We start from the raw sequence: 15,723 nt of genomic DNA, 5'->3' as shown, positions 1-15,723 counted from the left end.
TGTCTGGCCAGAGCCCCCTGCTATTAACCTCTGAAGCCCAAAATTCAACTGGGTAGCAAAAGGAAGAGGAGGATTAAGTGTTGAGTCTAACAGCTCTGTGGTTTCCTTTTTAAAAAGGTATTTAAAAAGGTATATATAGTAACTGGCTTAAAAAATAATTTAATATTATGGGAAACTATTCCCAGTCAATCATACATCAAGATAGAAGTCATTTAAGATTTGTTGTTCAGTTGTTGTTTTCAGTTGTATCTGACTCTTTGTGATCCCATTTGGAGTTTTCTTGGCTAAGATACTAAAGTGGGTTACCATTTCCTTCTCTAGCTCCTTTTACATCAGATGAAGAAACTGAGGCAAACAGAGTTAAGTTTGGTCACATAGCTAGTAAGTATGAGGCCAGAGTTGAACTCAGGAAGATGAATGTTCCTGACTCCAGGCTTAGCACTCTATCTACTGTGCCACCTAGCTGCCCACATTTAAGATTAAGTTATGTTGTAAGATTTTGGGGGGAAAAGAGAAAGAGAGAGGAAGGAATCCCTCAAGTTTGGAGAATGTAATTCTACTTAGTCATTTCATTTAATCCCTTTTTGTCAACCGGAAAAGAAAATATTCTCTCAAAGGTAGAGAACTTAATGGCATTCCTTAAAATCACACAGGTGAACGAAACCTTTTAAGGTCATAATATCTGTGACATAAGACTCATTTTATGAGGGACACACGCTCTTGTACCCTAAATGTGCTACACTCTTATCTCTAGCAAAAAACTCGGGTCCCTTTAGAATGACTTATCAAAGTAATGTAATTTTGTCAGCCAACAGAGAAGTGTGACTAATAAATGTATTGGTTCCAGCTAAGTAAAATACAAGTAAAAATTTACTTGGTCTTAGAATTTCTATTACTTCGACTTACTAGTTCTGCCCAGAATAGTTGTGTAAAATTTGGATCATGGATTTAGAAAGAGACATTTGGGCTTGATCTACTTTCAATATGACCCTGGAGCAAGACATTTAACCTCTCTGGGGCTCAGTTTGGTCATCTGTAACATGAGGGGAAGTGGACTATTTGTCTTTCTAAGGTTATTTCCAGCTCTATGATCCTATGACTAATAAAATGATTTCATTTTAGCTTTACCTTGAAGAAGAAAATAATTTGTTTTGCCTCTTTACAACTCCGTTCAAGAAACAGCTGATGACAGTTTAAAAGTTTAGTTAATCAACACTCAAGTAACTGGCATTTTTCCAAAGGCAGAAGTCACAGGTGGTAGGGAAAGCCATTAGGGTCAAGAAGACTCCAAGTCCTTTTGTTCTATACTTAAAAGCTGAAGTCTTCAAATAAACAAAACCTTGAAAAGTCCCTTTGGAGACTTCATGTAAGCTAATAACGATAACAAACAATAAAGTTTCTATTATTACACCAGAGTTACTATTTCCAAAAGCTCTATGAAGCACACATTTAACCTACTGATTCATTCTGTTTTAAAAACAGCAACAGTAGCAGCAACATATATTTAGATACGAAAAGGGGGGAAAAAAAGGCAAAGCTACCAAGAATTTTTTATAGGAAATGTTTAAATTTCTCCTTTGGGGTTTGTATAGTTCTCAAATCTCATCTTTTTCTTATTCTCAACTGAGAAAAACAAAGTAAAAACACTTTCCTAATTTCCTGCTGCAGAAATTGAAGGTCAGTGGTTGACAATTTCATCTGTTAAATTTCATGGGAAAATAGTTTTATCTTTAGGGCTTTAAAGATAAAAATAATTTTTTCCAGGTTACATTTGTGAACTTACAGGCATAAAAGCATTTACTAGCAATGACTTTAATGCAAAAATCAGTCAAAAAATCCATATGCTTTGAGAATTTGGTGTCAAACTGAAATAGAAACGGGGACCACTAAGCTGTACAGAAGGAGCTCTGTGCTGCCTAATGACTTAGAACACCAAACACGTTTATACCCTTCTTTTTTTTTTTATTCTACATCAACACATTGAAATCAGATAGGAACAACATTTTTAATCTGGATCAGGGTGATGCTTCCAAACTATAGCATGACCATAACCTTCTGTGAATGACAACCTACTGAAGAATTGTGAGTACCAACACCATTCCATAGTCTATTTCTCCTTGGTCAAAGTAGGGTCTGAGTGCTTGCCTTGGCAATCTGCTCAGCAGGACAAGGTTTGAGAAGCAGTTTCTAATCATCTTTGGGTTGGTTTTTTTTTTTTCATAATAAGACTCATTACAATAGGCCTGAGTGACAAATACTGAGTTTTCATTCCTCAGGACTTACTGACACATAGGTGATATTCATGAATGTGGTTGTAAATTATGGGTGAGCTCACAGAACCTCAGAGATAAATCTAGATACTTCATTTTGGAGGTAAGGGAACTCCTAAGAGGTGAGCTGGTCTGCCCAAGATCATACTCCTAGCTACTAACCTAATTAGGACATGAATCTAGGTTTCCCAATTCTTAAGCCACCATTGTTCTTTAAACTATACCATGCTTCCACCCATGTTAAAGTGGCCAAAGAGTGCTCAAAGTGGCTTGCAAAAACCATTAAATATTCAATTAAGCAATTTCTATTATCTATGCTGCTGGAAGAAAAGATGGAGGGGGGGCTATAAGGTGAAAGATACAGGGTGTCCCAAAAGTCTTAGTGCAGCTTAAAGCTTTAGTAGGTGTGAAATTGCCCTGAGACTTTTGTGACATCCCATATATTTCTCACTGTCAATTAATAGTCACTTTGTTTTTTGGGTTATTTCCTTCTGCGCTTGGTTAGTCTATGTGGATTATCCAGAGCAAGAGGTCACTCCTGGGTGAAGTGAACAAAAAGTCTTTGAACATGCATTGGGTAAGGAGAACCAGATCATGGTGATCCCACAAATGTATAAAAGCCAAGCCTAAAATAGCCTGTTGGCCAACACTCATCTTACTGACAATTGACCAATGAGTATTTAAGAGACTCTGTCTTGGACTAGGTTCCAAGGATGTAATTTTTTAAGGAACAGGTTAGTGGTTCAGTGGTTAGAGCACTGGGTCTAGCATCAGAAAGACTCAAATCTGGCCTCAGATACTCACTAGCTGTGTGACTCTGGACAAGTCACTTAACCCTGTTTGCCTCCATTACCTCACCTGTAAAATAAGCTTGAGAAGGAAATGGCTAACCACTCCAGCATCTTTGCCAAGAAAACCCCAAATGGGATCACAAAGAGTCGAATACAACTGAAGAACAAAAATCAAAAATGACAAGTGAAAGGGGCCTTTCCCTCACAAAACTTACATTCCATCAGGAGAGACAATGTGTATACACAGAAATACATACAGAATAATAAACAAAGGTTAATTTGGGGGAAAGAGGCCCTAGGTGCAGGGAGGAGGAGGAAATCAAGAAAGACTTCATAGAAGAGGTGCCCTTTGAATTGAAACCAAGAATTCTAAAAGGTGGAAGTGAGGAGGTTAATGACATTCCAGGCACAGAGGGTAGCCCTGTGCATGGGAACATAGACAGGACACGGAAGATCCTGTGTGAGGAATGGCAAAGCGGATCATGTATCTGAAACACAGAATATGTGAAAATGAGTGACCTGCAATGAGCCTGATAACAAATAGACACCACTGGAGATATCTATATGGGCTTCACTCAGTCTTCTTCCTATGACCTTATTTACTCTACCGTAGCAGTCAATAAACTCATCTTCTTTTCCTGTAGCTGGTTATCTTCAGGTCTGCTGCCACTTAAATCATCACAGAATTTGAAGGGCTGAAAGAGACTTCAGCAACCATCTAGTCCAATTCATACCCAAAGAGCAATCCCCAAAACATGTTTAATGTCTAATCACGTTAGCATTCCACGTGACATCCAAAATCTACAGTCAAGGACGACAGTCAACACCAGAGGCTTTGAATCACAATGAATCAACTGCAAAAACTAGAAAACATATGCAGACAACGCCTATTTTTAGAGATTATGTCAGACAAACACTTACTGTTAAGTGCCATAATGTTATCTGTTCCTGGGTGATGGAAATTTATTCCCATGCGTCCTAAAAATAAATAAATAAATAGATGTTGGTGAGCAGAAAGGAAAAAAAAAACCTAAATGTTCAACTTAATAGCCTCACAACTATTACAAGACAAGAACATATCCAAGGAGCTAAAACAGCAATAAAACAGATGGTTTTACATCTTAAATCTGTTAGAGGAAACAACCATTACAGAGGCTTTAAAAATAAAATCATAAAATATGCATATGCAAAATCTCAGAACCAGGACCCAATCCTAAGATTAAGCCAGAGGCTTCTGTCATAAAGCTCTGAGACTTTAGCAGACCTCAATTATGTATTAGTATACCAGAATTATAAAAGCAACTCTGGGTTAAGTTTTTATTCTACATTTAATCTCTCACCTTGACCTTTTGATTCAAGTAACAAAACAACACACATACACAAAGGTCATGTGGTTTCAAAAATAAAGGGAACTCCCTTCTCTATACAGATACAGAGATCTATTTAGTCCTCGTAACACTGTTAGAAAGTTGTTTGAGGCACTGAAAAGTTAAGAGAATTTCCATGGCCCAGGTCCTACTATGGTCAGTCCACCATCTTAGCCATACAGAGATATAGATAGCTTCAATCAATCATAGAATTTCAGAGCTGAAAGAGGCTAACCACTTCAATCCCCTTGATTTTATAGGGAGAGGAAGCTAAATCCCAAGGAAAGGGAGTGATTTGTTCAAGGTCACACAGCCAGTCAGTAGCCAAATAGGGCCTGGCTCTCAGCTTCTGTGATTCACAGTCTACTTACTGCTCTGTTCTACTATATAACCATGCTGATTCCTCCTATATTAAAGTACTCAGAACTGCTACATCGTCTTTGTTGGCAGCTTCCTAGAATGCTGGAACAATCACTTCTGGACTAATAAAATAGCAGAAGCCAGATACTTAGCTATTCTGCTTAAAAGATTCATAAAATATGTCTCCTGGAAATGGTGCTTTTAGCTTAAATCTCTGATTTTTACTCTTGGCTTTGCCAGGTGGTCTCCAATGACCCTAAGACTGGTCATAAAATTCTCAAAAGAGTATTTCATTCTTCCCATCAACCCCAAAGCCAAGCTCTTAGGTATTATCTCCCTCAGCAAGAGTGGGTTCTCCTTGACAGCAGTCTTGCTTTTTCTACTTAGATCCCCTGCCCTTGACACCATACTTGGCATACAGTAAGCATTTAATAAATGTTTTTTCATTTATTCATTTATTAGAAGGAAATTATACCACATAGCAATAGAAAGTGTGTTAACAATTACCAAAAGATTGGAGATCATTCATTTTAAAACCCCTTTGGGAACTTGAGAGAAGAACGAAGCAAAAGTACCCCAACCCTGCCCCCAGGAAATTTAGCATATGCCCTCTTACCCAAAAGAGAAAGACAGAGACAGAGAGACAGAGACAGAGTGAGAGAAAGAGACAGAGCGACGGAGAGATTATTAGTCTCAATTTAGAATTGCCATTTTCTGAAACAAGGTCATAGCAGTGGTGAAACATTATGCAATAGTTCAGCAATCCTGTTTAGAAGCAAACAAAGAAACCCCCCATGCATTCCAATAATCATTTAAATCAGTAAAAGCTTATTCCACATTATAGAAGCAAATACAGACATTTAGACCCTCTCTGCATCTTATTGGTAGGTTAAAAAAAAGAATTGCAAAGTGGCAATAATTTGTCAATTTCCTACTCAAGCCTCTGAGTAAGTTTTAAGTCACAACTAAAAGGTGGCAGTTTCTTTGTGCGGTAGGAAAGTCCCCATATTTTACAACAGACTAAAATACAGAGGGATTTGTTGTTTCTTTTATATTTAATACTTACAGTCTGCTTATAATCACCTAGTCCATTCAAAAATATTATGAATTAGATAGGAAAGGGACATAAATATCCAATTACCTTTTTCAATATGTAATGAAACTGAGACCCAGAGAAGAGAGTGACTTGTCTGGGGTCACAGAATGGGTTAGAGGTAGAATTAGAACCCAGGTCTCCAAATCCCACAAATGATTTTCAGAAAAGCATTAGAGGACTGGTAAGGGGAGACCAGGAAAATCAACAGTGTTTTTTACCCAACAATATTTAGGTTGTTCTACCTTCGATTCTGACTTAAATTCCACTGGAAGAAGCAAAAAATGAGACAGTACTGTTTAAATTACTGTTACTGAATCTCTAGGGGAGCATATAATAATGACTTGTCCATAAAATTTATATTTCTGAAGTACAGAGGAAAGCATTTTAAAAGATTTCCAATGCAAAAATGATAAGTATTGAAAATGAGATATTCCACATAAAATCCTAAGAAACAAGGATAAAACTCCCTAAACATACAGGCTCTTATTAAAGAATTATCATTTCCTTTTAGCAAACACTAATAGCAGTTCCAAATACCTTTTTAAAATCAGCATAATGCTGCAGAAGTAAGTACTTTTCAAAATGTTTATGCTCAATTCATATGCTTTACTTTTTCTCCATCAGTCTCATAAGTCATTTCAGTAGACTCCTAAAAGGGAGCCATGGACACCTAGAGCAGGAGTGGTCATGGCCCTGCTTCCCGATATATGAAAATGTATCATGGAGAGGAGTCTCATGGCCTTGCATGAATTTACACAAGTTTTCTGGGGATGAGGTAGAAACAGTTACACAAAATTTTCAATAATCCACATCAATGCTCCTCCCCCCAATCACTGGTTCAGATAATCAAGAGTTCATTTAGGTTTATTAAAGCCATGTTAACATAGGAAAAATGGAATGTCATTGGATTTAGAGCTGGAAGGGAACTTAGGTATCATTGAGTCCAACGCCTTCATTTTATAGATGAGGAAACTGAGGTCCAGAGAAGGTGTGACTTGCCCAAGATTACGCACTAGTTAAGGGTCAGTTCTGGGAAATGAACTCACCTCTTCTAACTGCTTTCAAGCACAGTTACAGCCTCCATGATTTACTCTAAACTAGCTAGCAGTACTACTTTGTAATTATTTCAATGCAAATTTGGCATGTGCAGAATCTCAGATTGTCAGAGCAGGTAGGGGGCTTCTAAGGGACTATCACATCCTAACTTCTCACTTTGCAGAAGAGGAAAACGAAATCCAAAATCTAGTCTAAGTGATGCAGTAAGTTAGCGGCAGAATCAGGCCTCCACACTAGGTCTCTACTCCTAGTCCACTGGTCTGCCCATTTCATCCTATTAGAAGTCACAATGAATCTTTCTCCACCAGCCACTGGGACTCAAAACCAATGTGTCAAAAGAACTTAAATCTCACAAGTTTAATCATAAATCAACAGCCTGGTTCCAACAGAAATAATGAGAGAGAGTCTATGGTAGACCTTGATTACTGCAGAAAAATTAAAGATATGCCCCAAGACAATGGTACATTGCTTTAATAGCCCTAGGGATTTACTGCCTCCAAATATCAAAAAACCTTTCTGGAAGCCAGCCTGTGCTACATATCAAGGTACTAAGTTCCACAAACGTACAAATTCTAATTTATTTTTGTTTGGTTTTGGTTTCGGTTTTTTGTGAGGCAATTGGGGTTAAGTGCCTTGCCCAGGGTCACACAGCTAGCAAGTGTCAAGTATCTTGTCTGAGACTGGATTTGAACTTAGAAATTCTAATGAAAAAAAAAAAACTTGCTTCTCTTATTTTCCTAGCTACCTCTCTTTGGGCTTCTGGTTCCAGTGTTTCTGGAATTTGCTCAACAAACCAACATCTGCTCTATTCTTTCTTTACAATGTTTGAAAGGTTGGTCACATCTCTCTCAGCTTCACCTTTCTCTACCAAAATGCCCTCAAAACTTTCATCTAACCTGACCCAGAAGAAGCTCTACCCTGTGTCCTTTTCAATGGTCCTTAAAATTTTCACCACCTTTGGCAGTGTCCTCCTTGAGATACAGCAACAGGAAGGAAAAGAGTCAGCAAGAGAACATTAGTCAGTGTTTTGTACAATGGTAAGGGTGTGTGTGAAGGCAGTAGCATTGTGAACTCTGCCTCCCATTTTGGGGTCAGAGCTGAGTGAACAGAATGTTAGAGCTATGAAGAAGTTATAAACCAGTGGCACAGTGGGAAGAGTGATAGCTTTGTAGGCAGAATACCTACGTTCTCATCCTGGCTCTGCTACTTGCTCTCTAGGCCTCTAGGCCTCAGTTTCCTCATTTGCAAATTGAGGAGAGGGAAGGGTTGGTCTATCTAGATCCAAGATGTCAAACATGGGCCCAAACCAGATGAAAATGTAGCTTCTATCTGATTTTAATGCATTGATACAGTCATTAAAAAAAAAAGATAGGAATATACAAACTCATGTGGTTTTCTAAGTTAATAAGTGGCCCACAGGGATACTTATGTATGATTTAGCAGCCTCCTCTTTCCACTTGAGTTTGATACCCCCGGTTTCTGACCAAACATCCCTTCTAACCCTAACTCTGCCATCCTGTGATGCTGGTTCTGACCTCCCAGGTTAGAGAGGTGAGGTACTGAAGCTCGCACAAGCTAACTGATGTAGCTAGTTCAGATCATAACCAAGACCAGAATCCAGATCTCCTGGACTCCTAGACTGGTGTGCTTTCAGCTATATCGCCACATTGTCTGTTAGCACAGAATCTATCATTTTCGTGAGTGTAGTTTGGAAATTTTTCCTCTTAAATATGCCCCAAAAGCTCTGTCCAAACCGTGTATCCTCCCATGGTCTTTAACAAAGCCAGTAATTCTGTTTCTAATTTCATTCCATTTTTAAGTTCTATAGTGATTAGAGATGTGCATGCTAATAGAAAATAAACCACACTAAAAAGATAACCTGAATCTAACTTTGAAATAAAAAAGCTTCCTCTCTTCCTGTCCTTCGTCCAACAAATACTGCTGTTTCATCAGCTGCAAAAATAGAATCAAGTGTGTGACATCTGGTGATTTTGGTTAACGCGGCCCGGTGTTGCTAGTGTGACATTTTGCCACCTGTCCTTGGTCTGCCATTTTTAAATTGTCCTGTCAGCTATCTCCTAAGCATAGCCTTCAACAGCTAGAAAACATGCTTGGTAAAATGAGCTTGTGGAAATTCTGCAATGTGCCCCACATTCCAACTATATAGTACCCAAAATTGGGAGGCTTGAGGAAGAACAAGTTTTCACAAGGTTAATGATATCAAAATTATGAAGGCTCAAGTATATTTTTACTAATATATACTTTAACGAGGTTGGCCATGGAAAGAGCTGACTATTCAAATAGTATTCTGGGTCACAAAGATCTTAATACTAAAGTCACTTATGCATCTTCCTGAAAAGACTGTCTATGGTGACTTTTTGAATACCAAATCCTATTTTCCATCTAAATCATACATCTAGAACTGGAAGGGATCATTAATGTCTAGAGCTAAGGGCCATCTGGTCCCACCCTCATTTTACAGAAGAGAAAGCTGAAGTCCTGAGGAGAATGGCTTGCCCAGCATCACTCAGGTAACAAGTGTCAAGGTCAGGATCTGAAACCACATTCTCTGACTCAGGAGAGGTGTGGGCCATATCTGTCACTGCGCACAGTACCTCATTGTCTCCTGACTGAATTTGACTATAAAATTGGAGCAAAGTTCACAGTTTCTGTATTCTCAAAAACATGTGAGAACGGATCCAAAGAACTTTAAATCATGGTGATAGATGGTAATTTTTCTGATACAAATGATATTCAAAATAACCACTGACATCAATTACCTAAGGTTGTTTTTATATTTGGCATACTGACTTAGGGGGATTAAAAACAAAACAGGGAAAGAAGCAGTAGGTGGACTGAACTGAAGGCAGTGGGCTCAGAAAAACAGATTGGCTTCTAACAAAGCCCTTCCCTGAGATTATGTTGCAGTACTGCATACAGCTTTTTAGCTACTCAGAACTTGATCCCTAGAAGTCTGTGGCAGTGGCTGGCTTTTAGTCATAGACAGATCTGAGCTGAAGAGAGAGAGAGAGTACAAAAACACAGCAGAGCCTATGATTGAGTCTAACAGTAAACAAATAAATGGGCCAATTTGTATTGTATACCCAGCATGAGGGAGCACGTTCACAGAAGCACAAGGCCAAGCGGACTGCAGAGGCTCTGTAAAGCAAACCAGATATTGCCACCATCAGCCCCCTGATTTGTCCAGTTCCCAATTGGCCTGCTTTTATATATTTAATTTCTGCATATAGAGGTATACTATTATAACCACGAAAGGATGTTTCTTGCCTCTTCCCCCAAATCTCTAGCTATCATTTCACCCAGTTTTAGTTCAAATGTACGTAAGACGTTTTTTAATGGGTAAACTGACCAGAAGAGCTAATATTTCCCTGGCTGTTTCAGTACATAAACTACATTCTAAAAACAAATCTATCAGTATTGATTCTTGACTCACACCTGCTCCTTTCATTTTGCTAATCTCAGTTTCGTGGTTTTCTTGTCAGAATAGTTAAAGATAAAGAAAATTCAAATAGAAAAAAGTACCCATTGAGGGTAGATGGAGGAACTCAATTAGGGCCACAGTACTGGGGCTGCTTGCTTTGGCTTGGTTTTGCTGTTTTAAACTTCTAGTTCAGAGGCATGGTAGAGACAGAGGTCAGAAGGGAAAATAGCACAAAGAGAACATAGCTTATATTTCGTCCTGAAATAAGAGGCCTCCTGGCCTACCACAGCCAGATGATCAGGTTTTTTTTTAAAGGCAATTGGGGTTAAGTGACTTGCCCAGGGTCACACAGTTAGTAAGGATCAAGTGTTTGGCCTGAGGCCAGACTGAACTCAGGTCCTCCTGACCTCAGGGCCGGTGCTCTATCCACTGCGCCACCTAGCTGCCCTCCAGATGATTAGTTCTCAAGGTGAGTGGGGCAGAGGCACCTTTGCCCAGTGCATGTTGCTGTGGACAGGGAACATGCCACTCACTATTCTTCCTTATAACATTCTGCCCAGGTCTCTCAGTCCTCCTTTATTCATGTGTGGGTGGGTTGGCATGATTTCATTGGTCTGAAGAACAGCCAATTCCTCAAGGTACCTGTCTCTACTGACACAGTCCATAAATGCTCCGAAACAGTCAAAGAGAGTCACCTGGGGACTAAGGAGTCCAGTGATGTTGACTAGGGCCATGTAGCTCTACCAGTCACTTGAACCTATGTTTTCCCTACAACCAAGGTAGTAGATCTTCTCTCTATATGCTGCCTCTCTACATGAGGATAATATTCTGTACCACTGGCGCACAGAGGTACATATGATAACATCTTCAAAAGATAAACATTTCCAGAAAAACACCATCTTTTTATAAAAAATGTAAACTTTGACGTTTGAAATGTGTCAGCTCCAAATTCATATCCATATCAGAACATTATAAATGGAAGGGATTTTGAAGATGCCTATTCTTTTTTTTTTTTTGCACTTAGGCAGTTGGGGTTAAGTGACTTGCCCAGGGTCATACTGCTAGTAAGTGTCAAGTATTTGGTCTGAGGCCGGATTTGAACTCAGGTCCTTCTGACTTCAGGGCCTGTGCTCTATCCACTGAGCCACCTAGCTGCCCCTGACCCACCCAACTTACACACAAAGAAACTATGGCCCAGGAAGGCAAAGTCACATCAAATAAGCAGCCCAGCTGGAGCTAGAATCAGTTAATCTCCTGCCCCCAGTCCAGAGTTCTTTCTATACCATACTTTCTTGACTGAGCTCTCAAAAATTTTATGGACATATCTACTAGTCATGAACTGGACAGAACAACTTTGGAGAAACTCTGATGAATGGGGATGGAGGTTCAATTTAGGATATCACATTCTACAGAAAATATCATGCCACATAGTCCAAAACTCATGATAAATGCTTATATCTCAAAGGACAAATGACTCATGTGGCACTGAAAGAGGGCAACCAGAGAAGAAGCACCATTCAAGGTCAGAGTTCCAGAAACAGTGAGAAAGAGATGTCTCATCTTTCCATTATACTACAAGTTCACTGAGTGCTGATACTGTGTCTTACTAGACTTTAGACTTTAGATTCCTGCCCTCCCCATAAAGAGGCTTAAATAGGGAAGGTACTTAATCAGCTTAAATTGAATGAACCTTCCATATCTTAAGGGTATGTGTTCCCACTCCTTGGGTGAAGGACTACAAAAAAGCTCATTAATACTTACATACACACACACACACACACACACACACACAACACACACACACACACACACCCATGATGGATCATGTATACCATCTCTGATCTCTGCTTTCAGTTAGGAAACATCTAAACCTGTAATTATAATACAGAAATGTCAATCAAATGAAATGTGTGTGAAATGATTTGTGAACTTTAAAGTACCATGTAAATGTTAGCTCTTATTCATATTGTTTTTGTGTGCTCTCCTTAAATTTTCCAGGATGGAAACGGGAATCATGAAGCAGACTCTTTACCCCAAGGTACCATGAAACCAAGCCTCAAAAGTGTCGGTGAAAGGGACTAGTTATTCAGATATTAAAATAATTTGCACTCTCCTGCTGTGGCCCAGGTAGCAATAGCCACGGACAGAACACAAGGAGGTGCTGGTAGGCACAACCTGATTTGGTGAAAGCCTGTTGGTAGCCAAATGTCTCAGTTGAGCAGTCTTGCAGAGAAGTAATTTTATCTTCCCAGGAGTAATGTAGAAACTCATGCAAAATGAAGACAAACTATTCATTCAAAGATGGGTTTATCACAGTACAGACAACAGCAATTCTCCTCTGCATGCATGCAAACACACACAAACACAGACACACATATATACGGTCCCTAACTTCTTCCTTCCTTTAATGCCTTCCCCATCAGGATGGTCCACAATAAAACTCTGGATAATTATTTCTGAAATTATAGCCTGGGAAGCCTTGGGTTCATTTACCATGGAAAGGAAAGAAGGAGGATCCAACAAATAGGGGCCAAGTATTTTGGAAAGAGGAGCAGAGGCCTGCAGTTATTTATTATAGCAACCTGGCTGTGAGGAGAATCATGGTAGAATGAGAATGGTTTTAATAACAGCAAACATTTAAGGCAAATTATACATCTCTGGACAAATCATCTCTCTAATATCTTCTTAGCATTTGAAGGGGAAAGGGCTGATATGAAGGATAACTTTCAGCTTCTTGCAGAGAACGTCCTTTACTACATGGTCTAACAACTGTGTTCTTTCTACTGGAAATCAGGAAAGATGCATGATATTCTCTGCAATGGTAACATAAAGAGACAATCACCTTTGAAAAATCAGCTCCTTTACTTTAGAGTCAAATCTTGTTCTTGGGCCTGGTTAGAAGAGGACAGATTTATATGATACTTCTAGAAGAGGAAGATGTGTATGTAAAAGATGGACACTTTCTTTAATTCAAGGGTTTTAAATGTGTACATCATGGACAGATTTCATGGTGAACATGGGTAAAAAAATTGTATTTCTATTTTCACTAACTTTTGGTTTCCTTTGTAATCCTCTGTGTTTTATTTTATATATAAAAAACATTATCCTCAGAAGGGCTCCAATGGCTTCACCAGATGACTAGGGGCCCAAGACCCAAAAAGGGTTAAGAAGCCTTGATCAGGTTAGAAAAATGCTTGACCCTGTGGTTCTCAATTAGTCAGCTGCTCCCATTGACCCTGAAGAAGAAGCCATATATATAACCACTATCAAAATATTTAAATAAATTAGGGCTAGAAATTGACCTTAATAGGTCATGCAGTCCCTGTCCCTGTATCTAGGAAAAGTTGACCTAAAACAGGCCAGTCACATCTCTACTGGTTTTAAAGATCTTCAGAGAATTAAGTCCTGATATTGCAGACTCTTATGGTCTGCAGTCTTCCTTACCATTTTTTTCTTTTGGCCAGACCTACAATTTCATTAATGTAGGGAACTCCCAGTGAAGAAATTCTCTCTACTAATGCAGATCAGTTAGTTATGCAACTTCTAGTCTCAGCTCAGAGGTGTATGGGAACACTGAGAGATTAGTGTCTTGCTTGGGATCACACACCCACTATATGTGGGAGGTAGTTCTTTTTTAAGAAAAAATTTAAATTTAAATTAAATTTTAAAAAACCAATTTATTTGTACAATAAATATATCTAATATATCATGCTTTAATATAATAATAAATATATTGCTATATAATAAATAAATGAAATAATTAGATTAATTAAATTAAATTTAAATTTAAATAATTTGTTCCCCCCCCATTATATGTAAAAACAATTTTTAACATTCATTGTAAAGGCAGTTCTTGAAACTCAGATTTTTCTGACAAGGCACAGTCTCAATCCACTAAGTCATACTATCTCTGACACTGTCTTCCTTATACTTAACCTAAATCAATCTTAAGATTTAAGTCATTCTTTTTCCTTTTATTAGTGAAGGTAGAAGATATCTAATTACTATCTTCTACGTAATTATTTTCAGATAGTGGAAAAATGCTTTTTTTCTGTCATAAGATGGAGTCTTTTTTCCCATAAAGTTGTTTCAAGTTGGCTATGGAGATTACTTCCAAATCAATGACAGTGGCTGACAGAAACATATTGGGCATGTTAGTCCAGAAATGACAGCACAAGACTAGAAAATTAAGTTCCCTCAGCTCTGTTGTTTTGGACTCCTTAGATGATCTTGGGCAAGTCATTTTAAGTGGGGATCATACCAACAACCAACAGACTTTCCAAAGGAATTTGAGGATTAACAAGTCAACCTTGATTATCTTGTAATGCTGAACCAGATTTTTATGAAGAAAAAAAAATCAACTTTAAATACATTCATAGCACTTTACTAGTAGCAAATTCATAGCAATTATTTTTTTTAAAAAGCTGATTTTCATTTAAAACACCAAGCAAGGAATGGACGTATGAATATTCCTAACCTGCAAAATGATTCCTCCACATAATATCAGCGAAACTCATTGGTGGGCCACTGGGAGGGTAGTGTTTACCTTTCAGAGGCTCATGATCAGTCCTTATCATATCCATTAAAGAGTTCTCCAAAGAGTGCAAGTTAAATGTGTCATAGGGCCTATTCCGGTCCTAGAAACAGAAACACAAGACAAAAACAGCATATAATAAAAATGACTTCATAAAAAACACACTATATGTTGCTTCCTAATCCCAATTAAATATATGAAAAATATATGTAATATGCTAATTACAAGCAAGGGCTTCTACTTGACAACACATTTTTAAGCCTACTCTAGTTACTCTTATGCACTTGAATAATACTGTAGAGGTTCTCTTAAAATGGTCTTTAACTTTCATGTTTCACTCATTCAGACTGGTCTTTTCTGCCAATTAAACCACTAAAAAATATCTTAGCACTTAGTTATTAACTACTGGGCTTTTCCCTTTTTTTCCTTTGCTTGCCATCCCACGGCACTAAGAGGCAACAAAACTCCTGAATTGGACAATTACCACCAACATAAGGAAGAAGTATAGGGGGAAATGGCAGTATCACAATCTCCAAGCTAAACTTCTTTCCCTGGACAAACAAAAGTGGACCATGTTAACAATGATGAATTATTAAAACTTTTACTACTTAATTCTGAGGGAAAATATCAATTTTATTTACCCCTAATCATTTTTGACAAATGATAGCTTTTCATATAGGATTATAGGCTTTGGAGTCCAAAGAGAACTCTTGTCCAATCCCCTCATTTTACAGATAGGTGAACCAAAGAACCACAGGGATGAAGTGACATGTCCAAGGTGGTTAACTATAAATAACTTTAACACAC

The 15,723-nt window shown here is 38.3% G+C and overlaps 1 protein-coding gene across 10 annotated transcripts in view; it reads right to left on the bottom strand.

The window, feature by feature from the left end:
• The window catches only part of CPEB3 (cytoplasmic polyadenylation element binding protein 3), a 232,576-nt gene that overhangs the window by 122,472 nt on the left and 94,381 nt on the right, over positions 1 to 15,723 (bottom strand). For 7 of the 10 annotated variants that reach the window (XM_020964190.2, XM_020964192.2, XM_020964191.2 and 4 more), the window contains 2 exons: positions 14,860 to 15,019; positions 3,983 to 4,039 (listed from right to left, as the gene is read on the bottom strand). In XM_020964190.2, the coding sequence (XP_020819849.1) occupies positions 3,983 to 4,039; positions 14,860 to 15,019 (217 nt within the window). The remainder of the gene's footprint in view (positions 1 to 3,982; positions 4,040 to 14,859; positions 15,020 to 15,723) is intronic. The other 3 variants (XM_020964194.2, XM_020964195.2, XM_078150995.1) reach the window with 1 other exon arrangement.

This window comes from Phascolarctos cinereus, unplaced genomic scaffold, assembly GCF_003287225.1.
Source record: "Phascolarctos cinereus isolate Bilbo 61053 unplaced genomic scaffold, phaCin_HiC Scaffold_3;HRSCAF=262, whole genome shotgun sequence".
NCBI classification, from domain to species: domain Eukaryota; kingdom Metazoa; phylum Chordata; class Mammalia; order Diprotodontia; family Phascolarctidae; genus Phascolarctos; species Phascolarctos cinereus.
This window is presented reverse-complemented; position numbering and strand designations above follow the sequence as displayed.